The following is a 26,325-nucleotide window of genomic DNA, read 5'->3' as shown; positions in this document are numbered from 1 at the left end:
AAGCTAAATCTTGTGCTACATTTGAGGCTTATAGACCCTGAAATTTTTCGAAATTACCTTTCATTTCAATATCACATTTAACAGGTCAGGAGATTGAGAGGCTTTTCCAAACTTCAAGAGTTTGAAGTCTGATTTTCACAGGTGCTAAGTGCTTGAAGTTGTCATCAACTATTTTGAAGGTGTAGGAAAAAGAGCTGTCAGTTGCATTGAAGAAAAAAATCCTTTCATTCTTTCCATATCAAACCTGTAACAACAAAACTTATTTGCACAGTAAAGTTCAAAAGAACTGTGAATTTAAAACTTAATGCTTAACCTTGTCTTTACATTTAATACCATGGTATGCCTGCAATAACACAGAAAAGAAAACATCCCTAATCACTCTCTGCAAGCTTGGTATCACTGCATATTTGGTCTTTCTCAAATGGCATTTAAGCTAACTTTGGCAGACAGATTCAGTATATTTACTAATTACTTCTGAATAGAGCAGATGACCTGCCTAAGTATTTTCTAAGTACTAAGCAATAAATGGTTAGACTTCAATAAAAACTAGCTTCCATCAGCAGCAGCAAAAGTGAAATATGAATATATGGAAAAAAGATTACATGGCAGTTTCACCTCAGATGTTTTTGGTTTAAAATAAGAGAAATATTTCTGCCATTTTTTGACATGTCATCTATTGCCATTTTAACAAAGCTGAAGGAAGAGTCCTCTAACCAAGATAAAAGGCAGACAGCACTTACAAGAGTTGTTTATGAGATGACAAAATGCTTCAAAGAACCTATTATGCACTATAATATCAATTCAGATTAACAACAAAAGGTACTTCTGGAAAAAAGATACTCTTCATTAGATCTCTCTGAAAGACAGGTAACATCTTCAGACTTGAAGCCAGTGCGTCCAACTTTATATTTCTCAATAGCAAGTAATTTAGAATTGTAGCTACCACGTATTTTGTTAATGCTCAAGACTTATAAGTAGATGGCACTGCATGGTGTTGTGCATCACTTTAAATCACCATTAAAGAAAGGCATCATCTTAAAACACCCAACATTGTCTAGTCAATCATCTGCTGTGGGGAGCTGGGAAAATAACGAGAAGAGAGGCAAGCACAAGCAGTGAACGGTATGATGCAGAAAACCCCTGTGCAAGTTCTCTGTGTTCTGACATGGCTGGTACCAAGCTACTGCCTACAAACGCTGCTCAACCTCAAGCTGCTCCTCTGAAACACCATGGCACCCCTGCAGCACATGTCACTGCCAAGGGCTACAGCACAGGACCCAGTCCTTGCATTGCAAAACTCTCCACACCCCAATCAGCCTTCTCACCTCCTAGGCATCTTGACTGGCAAGCTTAAAGCTCCAAACAGAGATAGATTTGTTTTTGCTGGCACACAAATTCAAACAGCCCCACTCCCTTTTTTCCTAGATGAGTCATGGTACTGGAGTTCCCTGATCTCACACACTACAGCCCCACCAAAGGCTGTGTCAGCTTAAGGAAGGGATAGATGGAACCAATGTTACACTGGGCAACACAGCCATCAATTCGTGTCACACAAGAGTCCTAATAGCTTTCGTTTGCTCTAGGGAGCAAATACCACAGAGTTATCACCCAGACCTGGTCAAACATAAGTGTTAGGTTTTCCTAGGTGTGACACAACCCAGCAACTTGTTGCTCCCAAGGACATAAGGAATATTTCACTTCCCTACATCTGTGGGGTCTGACCTCCTTCCCTGGCTCACAGCATTTCATCAAACCCTTGGTGAATGAAAGTCAGCTCAATAATGTGTTAGAAAACTAATCCTAGAAGAAAAACTAAGCTAGCAAAACAAGGTGCATGCAGTACAGGAGGCAATACACAGAGTACTTTTAAGACTTTTCTCCAGCAGCTTCAACCAGCTCCACTCAGTCAACAACTTCCTGACCCACTCACAGCATGTGTGCCAAATGCTCTATTAACAAGTATTCTAGGGTTTGCGTTGGTTCCTTCTTAAATGCAAGAAATTAAAGCATTTCTATGCAAACCTGCAGATGACACGTCCTAGTCCTTGCTGAATTCCTTTACATTGCTTTATCCTTAAAAGACTCTTCCCTCCCCCACTGGTGAAGTGTTCAAAATGCTCCCTGAGTAAACAGTACTGGCAAAAACTCAACATGTACAAGCTCAAATCGAAGGCTCTCGACCCATCAGATCTAGAAAAAATCCAGAATTCAGGAATACTAACATGGGTTTTGAAATAAGATCTTTCCACCACCAGTGAAGCTATTTGAAAAGGTGCATCAAATTAACTACACATGCAAATTTTTTTCCTTCCTATTCTAATGGTATTCTTCATTCTGGGAGGACTGAAGGCCTTAAAAGAGCAGATCTAGCATGAAAGTATGACACCAAGACTGCAGATGCTTGCCTCAGGAAACAGCCCAAGAGTCCCAATAATAATGTAAGAGTACATCAGCCGGAACAGTCGCTGTGCATGGACAGTCCTTGTCAAGAATTATAAGTATAGAACCGTAGATGAACTCGTAATATTGATGCCAGAGCCATCAGGCACACCTAAGCAGACAACTGACAACCAGCCTTAGAAATTCATCATGTGCCTTTAAATTTGGCAAGCCCCCCATTCCCAGTTGAGTTTTTTCACTGGGAGCTAATGGACAACCTCAGAAGCTACCTCTGTGCCAGAGCAGAGTCAAGCCTGTGTGGGTTTGCCCACACTAGACTGTAATATTGTATGCAATACTTCTTCAGTCAGATGATGCATTTCCTCTGCACCCTGAATGAACTGTCAGCTCTAAAGCAAGGGACAGCTGCGAGGTTTAGTACATAAAGCACCATTCAAATTCTGACTTCGGGCCTGTAGTGAAGAGACTCCGTATGGGAAAATGCTACTTGAAATTAAGCAAATCACCATATGCCCTTTATGATATTACAGGGTCACTGAAATAAGTTTGGTGCATGCCAGAATTTTCACACACTCACTTAGAAAAACATACATTTAATTAACTTAAATGTGAATCTCTTATGTCCAGTAGTTGACTATTAACAATAGAAACAATGGCTACTGGAAACAAATAATGGGCAATGTTTATCCAGAAACTATTTTAAATTACAGAACTGCAAATGTCATACTGCCCTTCTATAGGTATCACTTCTGCATTCAGAAGAAGTGTTTCCTTTATTAATGTTTCTAATCAGTCTTAATGTTTAAAGCATTTCCTACTGTGCTTCAAGATTTCCTCATAAATAATTTGCTTATAATCCACCCTGCAGAACGAACCATCTTTCTTCAAAGCATCAAAGTCACGTCATGCAGTTACTGAGATGGGGCAAGGAAGCAAGGCATCCTCAGTAGAAAAGGAAGCATCTCTATAAAAGGCAGACACGCAAAAAATACTGAGATTTAGCCAGATTACAAACTTGAATATTCTGTTATTTTATTCAATACTGTTTTCCTGCTTTAAGGTGTTTTTACTGACACTACAAATACTCCAGCTTTCCTCAACAGCCTATCAGTTTCGTGACATCCCAGAGTACAATTAAGAGTAAGGTAAGAATTTAACATGCTTCCAATCAATTTCCCTTCCTTCTAGGGAAAGAGTCATTTGAATGTTCCAGCTAAAACATGTACTTAGCTGCTTACAATGATGAAGAACTCCAAAGGAATCCCATTTTCCAAAGACTGGAGTGGTAAAAACAGCAAAGAGATGAAGGAAACAGCATCCTCTGTTCTGACATATAGCACCTACCATATATGACTAAATCCTATGTCCTACATGGACTGCAAAATGAAAACATTTTTTTCCCTGCCAAAATACAAAAGATTGTATCCTGGATATAGATACAAATGGAAGGGTATTTTATTTGGAGACCAGGAAGTTCTCAACCCTGTCCCTCTTATATCAACTGTTGGTTAAGGAAAAAAAACAAACCCAAAACACCACAAACAAACTTATTCAGGTCAGAGAACCACAAAGACCAAAACACACCATTCCCTTTGCTTAATTCTAGAAAACACAGATATTATTAGTATGAAGTCATATTTGATCTGGTTTTCCTAATAAAAGATTTTCCAGTGTTTGCCTCATCTGGAGGGAACGAGACCACTGAGGAGCCTTCCAGTCTCTGCCATACAGCACAGAACGAATCTAGAAGCAGATGTTTCACACAAGGCGTCGAGTTGTTTGCAGTACCAATGACAGATTTAAGCTATTCCAGAAAACTAGTTATGTAGAAATAAAACATATCACTTCTAAAAATCATTCCTAAATCCCACTCATCATTGGAAATCATCTCCAATAAACATCTTCAAAAGGTGAGAGTCGGGATGGACCACATGGGGATTTTCAAGTAATCAAGGAAAAACAAAGTATGAAATGCAAAGCCAGATGCCTGCTTTAAAAGAAAGCCAAATCCTTTGAGGTTTATAAATGCATTAAAGATGCATCTGCCCATTTTCATCTGTGTCTCATGATAAGAATGGTTAGGGGAAAGCACGCCAGAATCCTTCCAGAATCCAGAACAGGCCTGCTGCTGAGCACAGCTACCTCAGGAGCTTCCCAGCTGAAAAAGCCCTTTGAAGAAGTCCTGCAGCACTTCATTCCAGAAGAGGAAGCACTGAAGGCACAACTGGGGCATGGGAAGGATGCTAGAGTATCCACAACTCCAATGGGCAAGGGGATAACGGGATAACCTCTGTAGTGCAACAAATACACAAAAGTGCAGGGAAAAGGTAATACCAAGCCTCCTTTACTGGGAACATTCCCAGCTCTCCACTGCTTTGAGACAAAAGCAGATTGCCTTCTCTAACTAAGCAGCTCCTGGGCTGTCTGGGCACAAACTGAACTATGCCAAACACCGTGTAAGGGAGTAAACACACTTAAGATGCTGACTCTTCTCTAGATAAACACATAGAATTGACAACACAGCCACAGTCAGCAGCAGTGGACACAACCCATTTCCCTTCCCTACACTGAGCACTCACAGAGTGCCACCAATGCCAGAGGGAGAGCCAGGACAGCAATGTGGAACAAAGCTCCTGCTACACTCCCTGCCATAAAGAGTCCAAGCTGCTACAGGCCATACAAATACATTGTTATTTATCCAACTTTTCAATATTTCCCAGTCCTCCTTTGTTCTTAAAAAGCAAGGCTGTTGTAAAAACATTTTCTGATTCAAATGACCCAAGGGACAGCATCAGCTCCACTCGATACTGAAAATTCTTCCAGTAGCCTCTGAAAAGGCAACAAGAAACCCCTAAGTGGTTTGAATGTAAAGGAACTAATAAAGCCCCATTTGCCTTGACCTTGCATACAATTTACTTGTGAACTGAATTACATGACACTTCCACATGGATGCCTCCAAAGAGGCAAGTTGTGATTCAAGCTGTTCTCCCTTGTATGAATTGTACAGCTTGTCTTCTGAGCTGTTGCCCTGATGTCTCAAATGGCATTTGGCAACCTTCTGGCTGAAGCACCAGTGGGGTTTGCTCCCCTGCAAATCCTTCTTACAGGTTTGCTAAAGATCTCTAGAACCATCAATATCTGTGTGTTTCCAGACCTTTGTGAGTTCTAGTCAACACATTAGCTAAGCTTAGAAGAGGGAATGGAAGTGTCACTCCTGCAGGAAACAGCTAAAAATAGATAGCCAGGACAGTTTTGAGATCCTACCACAAGCAGCCAGTCAGGAATGGTTTTGTGTTAAGCTGTACCTCCTCCACAGCAACAACTGATTTTGAAACAGCTGCATACGACATTGAGACAACAAATCCACTCATACTTCTGCCACTCGTGTTTCTACTTGTGCCATGCACAAACAACTTCCAGCCTTCCCAGGCACCAGACAGGGACTCTCCAGGAACACTACAGATCTTTCATGCCAGCACAACTCCAGCAGCAATGAAAAGGGAGTTCAAGAGTTACAGAAACACCATTCTCATAGCAGTTTCTTGCAAGAGGCTACTGTTACATCAGTAAAATGCATGCAAAAGCAAAAACTTTTCATGCACTTATGTTAATTGAGCAAATGTTCAAATAAAAACAGAATACAACTTGTTTTGCTCACAAAATGAATTTTTCCTCCAGAGATGAATACAAGATGACAGGTCACCTTGAAAATAAGCCATAAGATTAACTAAGAATATTTACAAACTAAAAGAATAAAAGAGACACCATCAAGGTTCAAGGGAAAAGAACAAAGTGCAACTGAAGAACAAGATCTTTAAATGCATAGCCTTGGCGGGGTGGGAGGAGAATTTAAAATGTGACACAGAGCTATAATTGCATGGGCATTTGCTAAGTAGGTCTGCATTTGCTAAACAGGTCTGAGTATTCTGTTGTGCAAAGGGAAAGAAAACACTCAAGAGATAAGCACTTCAGCCTGCATAGGCCTTGGATACCTTCCCAGAATTCAGGTCATAAGCAAAGACTCTCATAAGCAATGAAGGGTGCCAGAGCAAACACTTCCATGCAACTGGTCGGCATTTGCCTGTCTAGCCCAAAATTAAATGATCCAGTTTTTTCTTTTTACTGGCAAATATGCCATACAAAAGTGCAATTAGTGGACAGCAGCTTAACAAATTTCAGTCTTTAATCCACCATCATTGTCTGTCAACATTCAAATCTTAAATACTGTTATATTTACTACATATTTCATTTATCTGTTGTGTTAACTCATGAGAAAAAAACTGTCCTTTCTACATTTACTTCCAAACACATTCTCTGAAGCACAGCCAAAGCATCCTGAAGGCTGTTGGAGAAAGTCCTTTCAATTTTAGCACAGTCACACTGACAAAAAGGACTTTCACTTTTGAACAACATCTAAACTCTTAAGGATATCCACCTAATACTGCAAAAGAAGTCAATGGACTAGTATTAGGCTGTGGTTTCTGGACTTCTGCATGGACATTTAATAACCTGTCTACCATCAGCAACCATCCTCAAGCCTCCAAGCAGCAAACAGGAGGGATTTACAGTTAATAATCACCCAACATACCAATGCTTATAAATAGACTTGCTTAAGAGATGTCTGGTAAGTGGTAGTGATAAAAATCATCTGAAAAGCATTTGCATCCAGCCAGGTATTGTTTTACAACCTCTTCAGGCATCACAGCCACCAAGGAAGAGGTTTAAAAGAACATACAAAAGGAAAGTTGATGGTATCAGCATAAAGCTAGTCCAGCCAGTTCTGACACACAACAAAACAGACACTGGAAGAAAAGATGACAAAAACACCCTGCACACCTTTCCTCACACATAAGCTGCTTTCACAAACACCACTGTTTGTAAAGCACAGACCAGACTCATCACTCCTTTCAGATCAGGTCACCATCTTCAGAGCTTCCACCAACCAATGCAGCTGCACTGCTGCAACACAGACCACCACTTCCACCTGGCCACCAGCCCCAGGTGGGGCTGAGGTCACCCACAGCACCCAGCATGTGTGCAAACCTCTGCTCCAGTTGCTAGCAGGTGCTCCCTGAGACATCCTCCTTGCTGTTCAGCTCTCTGGACTCCTCTCTCTTGGGATAAGGCCCCAACATGCTGGCTCTCCACCTTCCTGCACTGCTAACTGGAATGAACCTAGCACTCAAACTACAGTGCTCACAGCCTCCTCCCAACTCCAGCATCCCTCACCTGCACAGAAGCTGACCCAGAGCTCTCCCTTTCCTTCCAGGCAGCTTGGCCACCCAGATGCCTTATCCTGTACCCAGATCATGGCAGAGCTCTCTGGAGAGCAGAAGGGCCTATTCTCCAAGGCCATGGCAGGGACCCCCTGTCAAAGCCAGCACACTGTGCTGACAGGAGTGAAATGCCTGCTGGCAGTGGAGACTCAGCCACAGCCACACCGGTGAGCTGGAGCACTCACAGGGGTTCCTACATCTGCTCACATCAGCCCTTTGCCCAGAGGAGATCTAATTCTTCACACAGATGCTACACACGGGGAACCTTTGAGCCAGGGAAGAAGCAAGAGACAGAGGCCATGCACTGTCACCTGGTCTCCTCACCCTGACTAGGACATTCCATTTCTCCTGAGGGCTGAACACACACACGCTCTTTGAGTCCAATGGCTCCCTTCTTCAGCTCTCAATAAAATAAAACAGACTTCGCAATTGCTTCCTAAGAAATACTATTAACTGGCAGAACCAAAACTGATTATGCACAAATCTAAGTATTTAGACAGATTTCTCAGTGCCGCAGTGCACTGTATTCATTTAAGTGCTGAGTTCAGAGACTACTACATAATGAGATTGCCTTCAAAAAAGCATCAAATGCTTTCAGGTCTTGACAACATCAGTCAGGTTCTGGTCCCTCTGCTCCTGCTGGTGCTCCCCAGTCTCCTGGAAGCCTTCCATACTTGTTCCTTGTTTTGACCAAGTACCTGAAGCAGATTCATGCATCCGTAAAAGATCTAAGAGAACAAGGAAGGGAGGGAACATCTTGGTATCTCGTACAATAAAAACAACCAAGGTAAAAAAATAGATCTAATCTGCCAAGTAATGAGGTATGATTTTATGCACTTTTTTAACTTCATACTTTCCTTACATTAATAGCATACACAGCTCTGATATTTGCCACGTTCCTGACAAACACTACTGCCTTACTCATCTGAGCTCTGTCCTACTTGTTATTTTCAGTCTTGTGGGGCCGAGGGAAAAAAAAAGGGAAAGAAAAAGAGAAAAAAAGAATCATGACATGGCCTTCCAGTTTGTCCAGATGCTAATCAGGTAATGTTCTCCCTCTTTAAAACTAGCAAACAAGATTATTAAACAGTCAGAAGTCAAGATGCTCAAATGTCCCCATTCTGTGACTAAAGACGGGCAGAAGGAGCACACAGGCTTCTCCCCTTCCAGTGATCCACCAGCAGAGCAAGCTCTCCTGCTGAGAGCAGCTGCTCCTCCCTTGCTGCAGGTTCTTCACCTACATTCTTCTGTCTTCCATTCAGCAAAAGGAACTTTCTTCCTCTCCAGCAGTTACATATAAACAGCTGCCCATATTTACACTTGTGAAAACAGCAGTAAGTGGAGTTCCATAACCAGTAAAGCCCAAAATAACAAAACAAAATCATGGCAAAAGGTTGATTACAGCAATCATTACCACAGGCAGACAGTTTCAGCAGTGAAACTTTCTATGAAGTGGCATGAAAATAGAGACTGATGATACATTTGTCAAACATTAATAAATCCCTTCCAACCTTCCCTCAAAACTGGCAAGCAAGGCAGCAAGCAAAAGACTCACACCCAATTTCCATCAACAGGCTCACACTTACAGTGGAAAAATCTTATAACAGCTGGAGACTGAAGTTGGTCAAGGCATAGGAAAGAGTGCAGCTACCTTTTGGTATGGCATAATATTCAAAATACATTTCAGCATGTTTAAAACACTGCCCTTAACTTTATTCTCCAAATGGATGAGCTGGCCTGTTAAACCTGTTACAGGGAACAATTAAGGGAGAATTCTAAAGCCATTGAAAATACAAAGAGCTAGAAATACACAAATGCATGTATTTTGAAAATCACGAACCTGCAAGTAAATCCAAGGTTTACACTGCAATCCCATTTGCTGCACTACTTTCTGTCAGATACCAAAGCATAAACCATATTTCCCATTCATTTCCCATTCAAGAAGTTCTACTGCTTTCTTCCTTTCAGAACCATTATTCATTAAAAGAATAAAAACAAACACACACAAAAAAAAAAGCCAAACCAAAACCACACAAAACCAAAATGCCCAAACTTCTCCACCTTCTGCCTACCTGTATCATGTCTATCCAGTTAAGAAATTTGTCCAGACACTCTAAAGCACATCTTAACTCTACCATCAGCTGGGGCTTTCTCTCCCCAAGTTGAGCTCCACCAGCTAAGCCCAGCCTCTTGTGGTCCCACCCTCTCAGCCAGTTTCCTCATCTGCACATTCCTTCATCCGCTCTAGCACCAGAGCTGCTCCTCTTGCAACCACAGAGAGATCTGATTGAAGGAAGACATGTGAACAAAAACCTACCTTAATTAAACTGCAGCTTCAGTGGAACCACACCCTCTGCTCAAGCAATGGCAGCCACACTGAAACAGCCCTCAACCTGCAGCATCCACCTTGCAGGCATGTGGCTGATATGACAGGGCATGAAAAACAGGTAGGAGTAACTGCTCTTAGATGATCCATTTGTGTTCTACCTTGTGAGATATCACTTGTTCCCTGTGCTTCATAGGATAGGAGACTGGAAACCTGGCAGTACTTGGCACCCCTCTTCTACAAAACACCCAAAAAAAAGAGTGCTGTGAGTTCCACCAGGCCTGTGGTTTGACCTTTTACATTCTAAAACAACTTACATTTAGCATTTAGTTTATTGTATTTTCACCACAATGCTTTGCTTCACCAAAAGTGAAGTATGATGAAGTCATGAGTCCAAGAAAACCTCACCGCCTGTTTACAGACAACCTGTGCAGATTAGCAATCCAATTACTACTGCAGGTTAGACCTCCTTTGTGAGCCTGCAGCCATAGAAATGCACAAGAAGCACGAGAACAACAAAGAGGGGACAGAGCAAGCACTGACCAACAAAGTTATGTTCTGTGTTACACATCTGAAAGAGAATGGGATCCAATTCCAGCTCAGTTTCAGCATGGCATCCCCACCATATTTCAGACTTTTTCACTTGTCTGTTCAGAATAGTCAGAACAAAGTTTGGATTTCTCTGGAAGGGCAGAATTGAGGTTCCTTTGGAAACACAGAGCAGGGAGACAGGGAAGAATCACAGAATGGGTAACGTTGGAAGGGACTACTGGAGATTAACCAGCCCAACCTGCCCATTCAAGCAGGGTCTCCCCAAGCACATTACTCAGGAGTGTGTGCAGGATGAGAAAGGTTCTCTGCAAGTGCCTAAAAAACATGGCTTCTTCCCATATCCTGGGAATGGCACCACACTTCTAATGACTGCCTGTCTTGGGGTGACAAGACCAAGACACTGCCCTTAGTGCACTGTAATGCTCATACCTACAACATAAAGAAATACCAATGCTAGTTTTACTAAGTAAAACTTATAGTAAAAATACTCCTCTCTGCGGCCTCTTGTTTCTGACACAATTACTACCAAATGTTAAATGCCTTCTGAAAGGTGTTTCTTTCCACTCTATCTTCCAGATAGATCTCTAAAGATGAAAACATACAGGTTGCTACTTGTTAAATCTAGATAGGTAGCATGGAGCTCCAATCCTATATCCTCCACAAAACACCTTTACAACTACTTAGTGCAGTGTATCTGTATTACATAATAGATTATTTTTTCCAGCATTGGCCATAAAGGCGGATTTAAAATCAAACTCATTTTAAAACAGGACCCTTCATTAGAATTCAAAGGGGAGGAGACAAAAGAAGAAAAAAGTGAAGAAACAAGGGTGGCATGCTAGCATTCTATACCATGCACTTAACCAAGCTGCTTCAGGAGACAGTTTAAGCCATGAATCACTAAAAATAAGTGTATTATGAACTTAGACTGCTAGAGGAAAAATCACTATGTTTAGGATTTTTTTTTTTTTAATATGAGGCTATTTCCACAGAACATGTCATTTTACCGTCTTAGGAGGCAAACACCTACTGCACTAATAGTCTATTATCATTGCAACTCAAAGCTACATCTTTATATGCCAGTGGCAAGTTAAAAAAAAGCCTCAGGGAGGAAATCACCAAATCATTAAAATCAAATATGCTTTGAAGAATATTTGGGGTCTGCATTCAGGGGTGGGAAAAGATGTGCCTTTAATTATTTTGTAATTAAATTAACTGTGAGTTTTAAACTTCAGAGCATTAGAAACTGCTTTGATGTTTCACTTCACATATTAACCTTTTAGCACAATATAAACAGTCATGTTCCCCCATCCTGAGATAAGCTTCCCACCATGTGAACACATTCACATGAATTCAAAAGCAGCTGTCAGTGTAGACAAACCCACAAACTCTAGCCATAAAATAAAGCCTGTGATATAACTCTATTAATCACTCTTGCCTATGACTGGACAAACACAGAAGATCTTTAGAAAGATATTTCTAAATATCTAACTTCTGTTCTACTGGAATAACCTGTAAGTTATTTAAATCCTCCAAGATCTGTATTGAGGCACATCTTATCACCCCTCAGTCACAGGAACATGTGGAACAACAGAACAACAGTTTGGATATTGGAATCCCCAACTGCTATGACCATCAAAGCAGAGATGTCCATTCTAAGAGCACCTAAAACTCTCCTTGCAAGTGGGATAACCCCTTCCAGGGAAGCATAGTAAGAGAAAAAAATTCATTCTTCCATAGGATTTAGCTCAGCAGGTGTAAGACTCCTCCCAAAAGCTCCCATGCCCACTGCTGCCAGTGGGGGACAGCAAAACAGCAACTGGAAAACCAAGGACACCCAACGGGAGTGAGCCAAACCAAGGGGGTGCTGCCAATAACTTTGCCAACTGAAAACACCCTTCACAAGTTCATCTCGGGCACAGGTGCACACAAAGCAGCTTTCTGGTGACAGAACACAGAATTAAACTCCCAGGAACCTCACTATGACTTGGTGATCATTAAGAAGTCAAACAAATTTGCATTACACAGCCTGCCATGTTTCAAACCAACTTATTTGATCTTCTGATAGCTGAACATTTCTTTAGAGTTTTAGAGACAGTTCCATTCTTATTCAGAATTTGAGAAAGGTATATATCAGGAATTACCTCTGTATTTTACAACAAACCTCCTATCATTGTATTAAGGCAATCACAAATGCCCTGTGGTTCAGCAAACCAAAAGAGAAACCCTGGTAAAACATGCCCTGCTAGCATCAGTGATGCTTTGTAAATCAGAGCCACTCTGATTTATAAACCATCACTGCTTCTCCACCTTGCCTAAATACTTGGCATTTATTTGGGACAATGTTGCACAGGCTGTGATCAGGTCTAAGGTACAAGAACTGTCTACACTGTGAAGGGCAGACAGTGGCTGGCTAATTGGCACCCAGCCTAATCCAGAATATAAAAACCTCACCACACTAAGCACAGGAACTGTCTGCTTCATTTTACAGAACAACAATTCTGACCAGAGCAACAAAAAGCCAGAAACCCACAATCTACTTAATGAAGTCCTGTTGCTCACAGGTCTGAGTTAGCAATAAGAACATTCTCCCAATTATTATACTCTTTGACAATACAGTCCTACTGAATATACACTTAAGAAAAAATTGTAATTTACAGCACAGAATTAAAAGTTTTATAGAAGACATTTTTTTTAACATACTTTAATTAAAACATGGTGGTTTTAGTTAAGCTGAATTTTATTTTTATAACATTTTTAAAGCAGTAAATATACCTCCTAGGCAAGCAAGGGATCAACAAAAGTTCAGAGTAATAGATCATATGGTCAGCTGAACACTAATACCATTTTTCAATTTCTGTGAAAACAAACTTGCTCCCATGAAGCCCAAATCAGACCCCAAAGCAATACTATGCAGTTAATATAGAGACTGTTTAGAGAAAGTATTTAGATTTATCAGCAATTCTTGTTATAATTGTTATAAGCAACAGCAGTGTGAGTCAGTCTCAGGCTTAAAAGGTGAAGGGAAAGTAATTAGCACCCAAAGAATAAAACAAGCTCTTGCTTGGCTAAGACCTTGAAGAAAAAATAAGGGGGAGCAGGGGGAGTGTAGGAAATTGTTCAGGAGCAATTTTTGACACAGTCATAGAGCTCAAAGAAAGGGAACTAGTCATATAAATTAATTCAACTTTATATTCAATGAGAACAGAAAATGAAATTTAGAATAATGTGATTATCTGATTCAGAGGTTTATCTGACTGATGTCCAGAAGCTTTGCTGTCTTCTCTGACATTCGTATGCATGTGCAGTAGTCTCTTACCACTAAAGTGACCAAAAGGTAATTAAAAGTAATTCAGTATTTTAAGAGTCACTTCTAAAATAACTAATATATATTACCTAACTAATAAACTAAATTATATTATCAAATACAACAAAAGAGATTTCAGTCTTTGAACTCTACAATAGCCCCACTCCATAAGACTATCTTAACCTGCTACTGTGAAAACATTTACTTAGATCCTGAGATCCCCTTACTCTAAATAATTTAGCTCCCTAAAAGCAGCTAAATTATTTTCATTATAGAAAGAATTGATTAAGGCTCCTGGCATTAGTTAACAACCTGTATCCTATATTCTTGGAAGGTGAAAAGGGCATTTCATAAATTCAACAAGTAAAGCGCCCCTTAATGTCCAATTAAATATTCCCAATTCATCTTAAGCTGACCTGCTAACTTATGCAAAAACTGCAAACTCTCCCTAATAATAGATTTTACATCAAAATTAACCCAAAGATTTGGATAAATTTCTAAATACAGAAAATCACACTTTAGAATTACAAATTTATGTAGACGGTGCAGTAGAAAAGTAACACTGTGCTAAATTAAGCTCCATGAAAGCTGTGACTATGATGACCAGAATATTTCTTTAATGAAAGATCAAGTTCCCCTTAATAAAGCAGATTTCTCTTGCACAGATTACATGGGAGTCTGGTTACTGCTTGCATCAGATTGCCTGCACCACTAATGTTCCCCTGACTCTTCTGTTCTTACCCTGCCAGCACTTGTATGTGGGTACCTAATAGAGCAACTGCCTCAAGCATGAATTTTTCCTTTAGCTGTGTATTTTTCCCCAGGACATAAGACATTGATCCTACATGCAGAAATATTAACAGGTAATTTTTCAGCCTGCGCTTACAGCAGGGTAGATAGAGTACTTTCTCTTCCTTCTTTGCAACAGAGCTCCTAAAAGACAACAGTAACAAATCAACTCCCCATCTCAAACAACATCCCCTCTCTTTTACCATGCCTTACATGTATGCAGGATAATTTACTCCAGTTTGCTCTCAGCAGTTGATAAGTGTTCATACTATCCTTCAAGAGATGGAGCAAGTCTTGTACACAAAGATTCCTTCCTTCTCCTCGTCCTTTACTGTCAGATATAAAAGTTACACCTATTTCTAGCTTTCAGCTGCCAAGTCCATGCCACATGGAGAGTTAAGGATTTATTTTAGCAGTTTTCAGGAGCATCCCCTTAGGCAGCATTTACCCCTGGCTATATCACAGCCATCACATGGGTCTAATCAAATGCATCAAAGTACTCCTGGTGATGGAAATGGGGAGCCTGTATGTATGACAGGATTAAAATGAACTTTCCTCCTGCTCATATTTCTGTTCCTTGGTTTTCAACACTTAGGCTCAACTATCTAGCCTGACAGACCCAGAAGCACTTCTGCAGAAACCCTTGCTGTCCACTGCTTTTCAAAGTTAAACACATATGCATGGTAACAAAAATGGGGCTGAGCATTCTTTAAGTCACCAGTCTGGAAGGCTGGGGGATCAGTTCCTGCAGCTGGCTGCAGCGTGTACCTGCTGTGCATTTTAGGCACAGCCTGGGTCACTTGCCACACATCAACTTTTCTACTACTTGCAAGCCAATCAGAGACACAAAAAAACGGGGTTGGGGTTTTTTTACACATTTTATCATAAATGGTAATATAAGATACCTGTCTATGCCTACATTACATAACCTTTCCACACATCAATAATGTAATAAAAAATTGTAATACAGTAGTTCAGATTGCATCTGTTTTAAAAATTTGCACTGACTCTTATGCTAATCTCAATAATACTGACTCTTGAACTTACTCATTTAAAATATGAGGAGAAACAATGCAGACCAATTCTCCCATTATGCAATACATAACCACCAAATTCTTAATCTTTCAGGCAATGCCAAAGAATATGCACACAATCACAAAGGGTCGTGCTGAAATCCCTCATGCAGTTGCTGGAGTTTATATGGCTTTACCAGGTGCTTCTCATATGAACTATGAGAATATTTTACAATTAGATGAGCAAATCTGAACAAAAAGACTTCCACAATCTCAGCTTATGTATCTAAGTGAACACACCAAATCAAGTTCCCTTTGGACTGAACAGCAAGACAAGCAGGCTTTGATCTTGAGGCATCAAATTCTTCAGAAGAGAAGAACCCTCTAAGAGAAAAATAATGCTCTACATGAAACATCTGAACTAAACTCTTTCCAGTTTACAGGCTAGGATGTCCTAGGCACACCCGTACATAAGAAGTCACTGAGAGGAAGTCCTCTACAACAGAGGTTATTAGCCATCAATAAAGGTGCTAAACTACTTGCAAAGCATTAACAAATTTGTTCTATTACAAATTTTACTTCAAGGGGGACAAGTCAAAACGTGGGATTCCTGCTTCAGCAGAAATAAAATTAAATATTTGGCAAGCTATCATGTTCAGTCAGAGGAGAACTTGATATTCAGTTTTTATTATTACAAATCAGGCTTTAGAGAGACTGTATTGATTGTGTATTGCAAACACAAGGACTGTGCACTATGAGGAAAACTACAGCATGGTTGGACTGTGCATCCATGCACTTGACCACACCTTGGATCAGAGAGGAGACAGATCACAATACAAGCAGTTTAATTATGGACAACAGGAATATTTATAACAGATTAGAGACAACTGCCTTTGTAATTTGCCCCTAGTATATTATTTTATGTAATTTATAAAAGAAACACACTTGCAAACAGCATTTTCCACAATTACTGAGTGGGTAAAGAGTGAGACAGAGAAGCTGGCAGCCCGCACACCAACTACTCCTACATACCCAAGGTCAAGGCTTGATACATCCTCAGAGGCAATGAACCACTGCTGCCTTTACTATTATTTTCAGCACAGCAGAGACTCCTCTGCATACAGGAACACAAATTCCTCTCCAGCACACACATAGATGAGTAACTAGAAAGCATTCTTAATTGCTACATAAATCACATGTGGCTACTTAGCATAGCCAAATACACATCTGCATAGGAAGCACTCTCCTCAAAACTGTCTGCAGTACTTCACCAACCTCAGAGAGCAGCAAGCACCCAACAGGAAAGCGGTAATTACTCACCCCAAGTCAATTCATACCTGTCTACAGAAACGTGCAGGCTTGGACACAGGCACCTGAACCCACACAAAAGCCTGACAATGCAGCAGTCAGGTAGGTGCTGCACTGAAACTAGGGGTATCACAGCATGCTGGGCTACCTTCAGTCCCATCAGGGCACACCTCTACCATCTGTGGGACTGCTGGTTTTAAGACCTTTCCTGAATGTTGGTCTCAAAAGGCACAAATCCATATGTGTGCGTGGCAGATTTATATACATAAATCTAAATATTTTGTGTGTGCATACATATATATATATATATATATATATATATATATATATATAGCTAACATCTAATTTTTTTTTTTTAATGTGAGCATGCATCTGTAAGAGCCCTACTACTTCTCTACTACTTCTACCTAAGAATGAAGTGCAGGATATACTGAATAGCCTGGCCCAATGTGTTGCCTGCACATTGGCCTTATCTGCCTATCCATGAGGAGAGCTGAACAAGAGACCTGTCACTCCCATGTCTCTCTTCATGAAACTCACATTGCTTGTCTGGACTCACTAGTATAGTGTCACAGGCAAAATGCTGCATTACATACCGAGCACTTAATCCAAAACTCTCTGTTAATCTGTTTATTTAGAATCACAGAATATCCTCAATTGAAAGGGACCCACAAGGATCACCAAAGTCCAATTCTTGACCCTACATAGGACACCCCAAGAATCACACCATGTGCCTGAGAGCATTGTCCAAATGTTTCTCTGTCAGGCTGGTGCTGTGACCAGTTCCCTGGGGAGCCTGTTCCTGGGCCTGATCACCCTCTGGGTGAAGAACCTTTTACTGATACATAGCCTGAGCCTCCCCCTGACACACTTTCAGGCCATACCCTCGAGTTCTGTCACTGGTTACAAGAGTGGAGAGAGATCAGTACCTGCCCCTCCATTTCACCTCACAAGGAAGTTGCAGAAGGCAATAAAAGCTCTCCCCTTAGTCTCCTGTTCTCCAGGCTGAACAGGCCAAATGACCTCAGGCACTCCTCATACAGCTTCCCCTCAAGACCCTTCAACACCTTCATTGCCCCCCTTTGGACACTCCCCAATAGCTTAACATCTTCCTTACACTGTGCCCATTCCTCACAGTTTTGGGCAATATCTTCCTTACATTGCCCAAGACCACACATGGCACTCAAGGTGAGGCTGCCCCAGAGCAGAGCAGGACAATCCCCTCCCTTGCCCAATTGGTGATGCTGTGCCTGATGCATCCCAGGACACTCTTGGCCCTCCTGGCTGCCAGGGCACGGCTGACCCAGATTCAACTTGCCATCAACCAGGACCCCCAGGTCCCTTTCTGCAGTGCTGCCCTCCAGCCTCTCATTCCCCAGTCTGTCCATACATCCAGGATTGCCCCATCCCAGGGGCAGAATATGTCACTTGCCCTTGTTAAACTTCATCCAGTAGGTGATTGCCCATCTCTCTAATTTATCAATGTCTCTCTGCCTTTGAGGGACTCAACAGCCCCTCTCAATTTAGTGTCATTAGCAAATTTATTTCATATTCCTTCTAGTCCTGCATCCAAGTCATTAATGAAGACGTAGACAAGCTCTGGGCTGAGATGGAGCCCTGCAGAACTCCATGAGAGGCCAGCTGACAGTCTGTGATGATTCACTTTGACCCTTTGTGCCCAACCCATGAGCCAGCAGTGTTTGCAACTGTTAATTCAGCACTGGTGCCACTGACTGAAGAGACAAACTTCTGAAGAGACTACAGAAGAATCAAACTTCTGTATCATCAGTTTCTACTTCAGTTTTTCTTCATAATTTTGCTATTGCTGTAGCTAGATGTAAAACAGCAGGATCCTCTTCCAAAATGGTCATTCTGATATTCTTACACACTGATCTGCAGCTGAAATAACAGATAATGAAAAGGAGGTATCAAATTTTCTCATTAAGTAACTTTTTATTGGGGTTTTTTCCATCTCTTCAATGTATTAAAATGACCTTGAGCTCTGCTGCTCTGCAGAGCACTTTCCTGGATTCACCAGACTCTTCAGTTAAAAGAAAACTCCTTGTGCCTGCATGCCTGTTCACATGTGTCTGAAGAAGCCTAAGTCTAAACATTTTGGACCATAAAGTTATAGGTGCCCAATACTTTCTGACTTCAGCTAAACTCCACAACTCTGCCCTTCTGCTTTGCACCTAAACCTTCACAATTATCCCAACTCAATTACATCACTGAGTTCACAAAATATCCACACTAACTAAATGCTCTTCATCTAACTAATGTAAAGCCTAGCTACTATACCCCAAGACTCTGATAAGGGAATCAAAGCCTTTTTTTCTCCAACAAAAGGAAAAATAAATAATCAGTGTTTCTCTGGTGGTATTTAAATAAATGTCAATAAAAAAGTTAACAATGTTTGTGCTCCCAAAGTTAATACATAAGTAACTGCCTGAGATGCACTTAATATAGAATTAATACAATAGACTTAAGAAAACAGTGGAAAGGTTAAGAGTTACTTATCTAGTCTGAATACTACCTGCTGCTGGTGCTGCACTCGTGACCCTTAAATTGCTGAATCTAACAGCACCCATCATGTTTTAGTGACCTGAACTCTGACTAGGACAGTATGTTAATCCACCTCTCCTAAATCTGTTTCTAAAATTTTTGTATGTGCTAGGAGTTACTATTTCATATAGTTAAGTCCTCAAAATTTAAACCGATGATTTCAAGAACCAACTGTGGTGATAAACCAGCGTATGGCAATCAGCATCCTCTGCACAGAGCATAAACCTCATCTCACTTCCAGAGGCTGTCAGACACCAGCAGGGGACTCAGAGTTCACCACAAAATGGCCATCAAGTTACTGACACACCACATCAAATCCTCTGAGAGAAGAGTGAGGCAAAAACACACAATAACGACTGCTAGTTTATCATCACAGTGATGTGGGCTTAAAATAGACACAATCCCTACCCTACTCATTCCTTCAGCCCTTAACTTTCAAGTATTTCTGTTGCGACAATGTTTATCCCATAATATTCGCTGACTGCCAAATGAATTAAAAAAAAAAAGAACAAAATATTACTGGATATTTTTAGTTGCCTTTTTTAAAACAAGTTTCACGACTACATGTCAAACACAAACTTAAACTTTTTGGCTCCAAAGCAAGCCTATAATTAGAAACCTCATTTTTTCTGGTAGTCAGGAGAGCCATTTTCCCTAGGGAACGTTACTAAAAGGAAACCCAGGAAGAGTCGCAATGGCCAAACAATGTAAAACATTAATAATGGACACTGGTAACACAGAGATGTCCTAACCAGGCTAGAGCAGCCACAAATTGCATTTTACTACTAGAAACTTTTGTTCCCAACTCAAATGGGTTTTTTTAATGATCTCTCTTCCTCTCAATTGCATGCCTCAACTTACCCAGCAAATTCACGTGGAAGAAACCTAAAAAAAGGTATCTGTGCCCAGAAGTTTGTCCTACTTCCTCCCATTTTCACCAGCTCACCCACTAAAAAAAAAAAAAAAATTGCTACATCTTTCCCTTCAAACCTTCTTCTCCAACAGTGAAATGAGAGCTAGCTGATTACCTTGTCAGGACTAGCTAGGGATGAGACTGTCACCCTCTGCCTTTTGCTCTTGCCCTTTACACCTCCTCTGCTCTTACCTATCTGCTTTCCATTTCCAGCTTTTCTATTATTTTCCTTTCCCACCACCATTACCACAGCTGCAAATCCCACTGACATGCAGAACAGACAGCCACAAAGCCAATGTCATGGCAGAGTGCACTGGGTGAGGGTGCAGGGGAAGGAACTTAGCGGGTCTGGAAGCTGTGAAGACCAAGACCAGTAAGGGGAAGAGAGAGGGAGAAATCAGACCCCAGAGAGGGAAGGACCAGTGTTGACAGGGAGGCAACGGGGACATTCTTGGGTGCAGAAGGAACACATGCATTTTTGGAAGCTGCCAACAGAAGAGATTGCATTTTTCTTGCAAAAACTTTTACAGAGCCCTGTATGAAATGGTAGAAAAACAGAGCACACAGGAGCATTTTGGGTTTTTACTCCAAAGAACAAAGCAGCATCCAAGTGTCAAACTTCCTATATCCAAGCCATTTTGCATGAGACATCAACCAGAAGTCTCTCACATTTTGTGTGCAGAGTATTCACAACTCAGATGCTGAACAGGACCTGCAGGAATGGCCCTCTTTTAGCTGGGATCCATGACCTTCATAGCACTGCCAGCTTCCCAAAGCAAGGTTTCCCAAAGTACAGTGATGTCCTGTCTCACAGATTCCTCACACAGAAGGGCAGAGAGAGAGCTTGACTACAGCCTCTTATCATGTTTCAAACCCTTACAGTTACAGTGGAAGGGGCCCTCAAACATAGAGCAGGCAGAACCAAGTACAGGGATGTCCTCAGGTTTTTGCAGTCATCCAGACAGAAAACGTGAGCTCAGCATGGCTTGGAACTAGCCACCTCCAGTGCTTGAAAGGCATTGATCCACTGAGACCCCTGGGAAAGGAAACAATTGCAAGGATTTACATCAACCCTGCTCAAAGTGGGATAATTCAGGGAACTGGCATGTGGAAGGAAAGTGCAGAAAACATACACAGGAAGATGCACATCCCTCCAGCATATGGTGGGGCTTGCAGCAGCAGGCATGACTGGTTTCAATTTTCCTGAAGGATGGGGGTGGGTGGGAGGAAACAGGGAGAGAAAGGGGTCAGTTTTCAAAAGTTTGCCAAACATCTTATTTTGGTATTTTCTCTACAGGGAATGGACCATTTCCAAAGGCTTGATCATACAGAAGCACTGGTCTGATCTTGCAAAAGCCTACATACATGGATAACTTTACCTCACCTGAGTAGTCAGACTGGCAGGACAAAAATATTTACAGTTCTGCCTTTTTCATTTATTAAATGATGACTCATTGCAAACATGAAACAGGACCACACTGAGTTTAATCTAGTCTCTGACACTCAAATTTTACAAGAGACACAGCTGATAAGAAACCTTAAATAAAGCTAAACTTTCAGGAGCAATAAGACAGCAAAAGGCAACCTGCATTTTTATTTCCACTGCCCTCAGACTGAACCCTAGAACACCGTACTGCCTATTATCTACTGCAAAGGTTTTATGCTGAAATTTTTTTTTAGAAGTGGTATAGAAATGGGAAGAGTTGCCTAAATCTTTAATCACTCTACAGATCCTAAGCAAAGACCAAAGGTACTATCACAGAGTTTTTACACCAGAACTGCAGTCAGTTCATTAATCCTGTCTCATTAGCAGAATTTCATGTATTTAAGCCCATCCTTGCCCAATTACATGAAGACAAAAACTCACTACTTATGCAAGTGAATTTTGTTTTCTCTTTCTTCTCTTTGGAAATCCATACATAACAAGGCTAAACACTAGTACTGAGTTTTTCTCAGTTTTTCTGCAGGCACAGCTGCAAACCAAATGCTCTAAACCATTTTTTCCCTGCAAGAAAGGGGGCAGAGGGAGCTAAGACAGAAGGATAAATGTAACTGCCAGCACTTAAAGGTCTTCTGCAAGAAGAGAAACACACTGGAGAACTTAATATCTGTGTAGTTGGGAAAGACACAGAAACAATAACTATCAGCTCCACTCTTTTCTCTTTGCTCAAGGGGACATATTATGCATTTTTTAACTAAACCTCAAATACAAACCAAAAGTAACATCCTCATCCCTACAAAGAGGCTTATTATGACTGTTATTGCTGGAAGGGGAAACTCTTACTGGCCACATGACTGTTGAAATCTGCATTCAGCATTGTTTGGAGGGGGTTTCTTTCTTCTCTCCATAAATCATCAGCTGAGAGCAACTGGTAGTAACTTTATGACTAGAAATACTAGCTGAGTATTTCTGATGCTGCAGAGTCAGCAATACAAATGAATTTGTTCCAGCCTAGTAAATACATAGTTAAATATGTACCCTGCAACACCCACTGCAGTATTCTTTTGGAAAGCAATACTAGAGCAGAATAAAAAATTTTAGTTATGGGGAGGGGGTTTTTTGGGTTTTTTTTCCAGTCCCTCTTGCTAGGAATTATGCATTTGCACAACTTACTACTTATACAGCTAATATTTAGAAACACAACTCATACAATAGCATTAGAATGATGTGCATATTTTTAGGATCTGAATTAAGACATGGACCCTCTCCCATGTCATGATACAGTAACTACACTGAGGCAGACAGCAGATTTATTCTGCTGATTATATATTTATACAGGTATTTATTCCCACAGTACTGTCACACCAGGATCCTCCCCTCTAACCCTCTAAGGGCCAGGTGGCAGCCAGTGCTGGCCAAATAGGTTACCAGATGAAGTTCAGGGACACTCCACAGTACTCAGCAGCTTCCAGAGAACACCTGAGGTTAGTGGGAGGCTGAAACTCAAAATGCATGAGACAAAAACAAACACTGAGGAGAGTGTCAAGAAGTACCCTGGAGAAGCAGCCATGACCTGGTACGTAGCTGGTCCCAACCTATTTTCTCCAAGTGCCCAAGCTCAGGTGTAGGAAGAGGGTGTGCCCAGGCTCCCTGCCAGACTTTGCAAAGGAAATTGAAGTTCAAGAGAGCTCTTGCACTTCCTTAAACAGGAGCAGGAGTTTCCTAAGGGGCAGCTAGAGGGTTTCAGTTTAAGCAAATCACAAATAACCTCAAAGAAACAGAAACCAAGATTGGCTTTCGGCAGCAGAATGCAGCCTACAGGAATGGCTGTGGGCAACAAATGATGTTTTTTGACAACTGCCACAGGTGGACCAGAGGGCAGCTGACGTGTCCAGGCTTTCAAAAGCAAGTTTATAACCAGGTTCCTACAGCACCAGTAATACCAACACTGAAATGCAGTGAGGAAAACTACTAAGAGTTTGTAGAAAGAAACAGACGCTGAACAGAAAGAAGGCACTGATGCTGGTGGGAGCAGATGAAGAAGTAGCATAAACAAAACAGGCTCGCTAGCCTACAGTTTCCAAAGACACCAGCCATCTCTACAATGAGATCCTGTGCTTCAGAAAGAGAGAAATGAGGGGGGATAGCCTGCTTAGCTAAAAAAGTGTGACGCGTACCCTGTAAGGTTTAATGACTGCTCTGGGTCGGACAGGTCCTCCACTGAATTTCAACGCTGCCCACACAAGGGGTTGGTTCGGAGTTTTGCTTTGTATTTAATTAGCTCTTCACCTCAAAGCCCCACTTGCCTGAGCCTGAATGCTTAAACCAAGCCACTTAAACACTTCAGAGGGCCTTTCGCTGCCAACAAACCAGCTGAAGAGGCTGTCATTCACATCGGAACGAGCTCCGAAAGAGCGAGGAGGCAGAGGCGGCAGCGGGGCCAACAGCGCGGTCACTCACCGCACAGACGGGGATTTCTGCTCACATCCCTGCCCGCAGGCAGTGGGGGTCCCTCAGCCCGGCTGCCGAGAGGGGCACGCCAGCAGGCCCCTCCAGCGACCCCCGGTGGCACGGGAGCCCCGCTGGAAGCCCGCCGAGGGAAGCCCTTCCCGGCCGCCTCCTCCCCGCTCCGTCCCGCCGCCCGGGCGGCTCCGCGGGTCCTTCCCCATGGGGGAGGGGGCGGCGGACACGTGGAGGCCGAGCCGGCGGGAGCCCAGCCCGAGGCAGCCCGGCCGGCGGGAGCCCAGCCCGAGGCAGCCCGGCCGGCGGGAGCCCAGCCCGAGGCAGCCCGGCCGGCGGGAGCCCAGCCCGAGGCAGCCCGGCCGGCGGGAGCCCAGCCCGAGGCAGCCCGGCCGGCGGGAGCCGGCCCGGCCCGGCCCGGCCGGCAGCAGCTGCCCCGCGCGGCGCAGCCGCCCCTCCTGCCCGGCGCACGGCACTCACTTGTGGGGCGGCGCGGCTCTTGCCCGGCGGCCTCCTGAAGAAGGAGGTGCGCGCGGTGAAGAAGAACTCCTCCGACTCTTCCTCCTCCAGGCTGCTGTACCCGCTGCTCATGCTGCTGGTCCAGGTCATCGGCGGCGGCGGGGGCTGCTGGCGCTGCTGGGGCCGGGCGGCGGAGAGCGCCGTCCCGGCCGCCGCATGGGGCCCCGCCGCTGCCGCTCCTCGCCCAGCCCGCGGGGTCCGGGGAGGAGGAGGAGGAGCCGCGGCTCCGGCGGCCCCGCTCCCGCCCTCGCTCCGCTCCCTTCCTGCCGCGCGAGTTCCCGGGCAGCGCCGCCCCCGCCCGCCCGGGCAGCAGGTGAGGGCTGCGGGCGGCTCCTTCCTGGCCCCACGCCCGGCCGAGTCCTGACCCTCTCCCCGGCTTGGGCCGGCGCCTCCGCACCTCCATGCTCATTACATCAGCGAGGCAGCTGAGAGGGGCCTTGCTGAAGTGAGAAGTTCCCAAATCTTTCCCTAATAATTACTCAGTTTCACTCTTCTATGCACCGTAAGCGTAGTCATGTAAAAAACTACTGACGGCAAAGTACTGGGGAGAGCTTTTTCCCTACAGTTCTTCCAGCGATCCATGAATTCCGGCTGAGCAGTCACAGCCTCCAGCTCCGCAGCCGCCGCCGTCCCCGGCCGGGGCCGCCCCGCGCACCATCAGCAGCACACGGACTATTAAGTCAATGGAATTCATCGCCCCAGGATGTAACGAGGAGGGAGGCTTGTGAAGACTCACGAGGGATTAGATATGTGTGTAGATAGCAAGAATATCCAGATCTACAACTGAAAAACATATTTAAAGCACGAAAGTCCTAATAAGACACAGGGGAAACATCAGACTCATCACTACTGGGGGAAATGACAGACAATGCCTGAAGGCCAGATCACTCCATAATTACCTGCCGGAGAGTCTCATGTCTGCCCTTAATTTATCTAGGGCTGGTCACTGTCACCGACAGGATACCGGGTTTAAGGTACGGCTTCCTAAAGCTGTGCAGCTGCCCGTAAGAGCAGATTTGCCTTTCCTGCACGCCCTTAGCCCGGTGTTCCTGCTGTGCCCTGTGCCACAGCGCTGGTCCCATGGGGGGAAGTGAGTCACTTCAGCCACTTGCTGCCGGAGCAAACCCTGAGACATGGGGATCAGCAAGGCGATACCTTTCTGCAACAGCACAGCCTCAGATTAAACGTATTTGATGTTGCACGTTGACACATCAGTTCCCGTGGTCTCAGTACTCAGATACAGATGTAATCTGGGACACCATTAGCTAACATCTCCTTTCCCTCTTCCTGCTCCCCATTTCGTTGATCCCTCACACACTCCTCATTTGCTGTGTGTGGCTGCTCCTATCCCAAGGAAAATGGGTCTGTTTCTGCCAGTAAGTGCTCCTCCTGGACCGGGTATGCCTTATATATTGATAAAGTCACCTCCAAACTGGCAAAACCATTCACACTGAGAGCC

At 43.1% G+C, this 26,325-nt stretch overlaps 1 protein-coding gene across 1 annotated transcript in view; it reads right to left on the bottom strand.

Moving 5' to 3' along the window:
• RASSF3 (Ras association domain family member 3) overlaps positions 1 to 25,114 on the bottom strand; it is a 53,524-nt gene extending 28,410 nt beyond the window's left edge. Inside the window, exon 1 of the mRNA XM_059471555.1 lies at positions 24,828 to 25,114. Within this exon, the coding sequence (XP_059327538.1) occupies positions 24,828 to 24,956 (129 nt within the window). The 5' untranslated portion in view covers positions 24,957 to 25,114. The remainder of the gene's footprint in view (positions 1 to 24,827) is intronic.
• Positions 25,115 to 26,325: the final 1,211 nt, after the last annotated feature.

The sequence above is a fragment of the Ammospiza nelsoni genome, chromosome 5 (genome assembly GCF_027579445.1).
Source record: "Ammospiza nelsoni isolate bAmmNel1 chromosome 5, bAmmNel1.pri, whole genome shotgun sequence".
Classification (NCBI taxonomy): domain Eukaryota; kingdom Metazoa; phylum Chordata; class Aves; order Passeriformes; family Passerellidae; genus Ammospiza; species Ammospiza nelsoni.
This window is presented reverse-complemented; position numbering and strand designations above follow the sequence as displayed.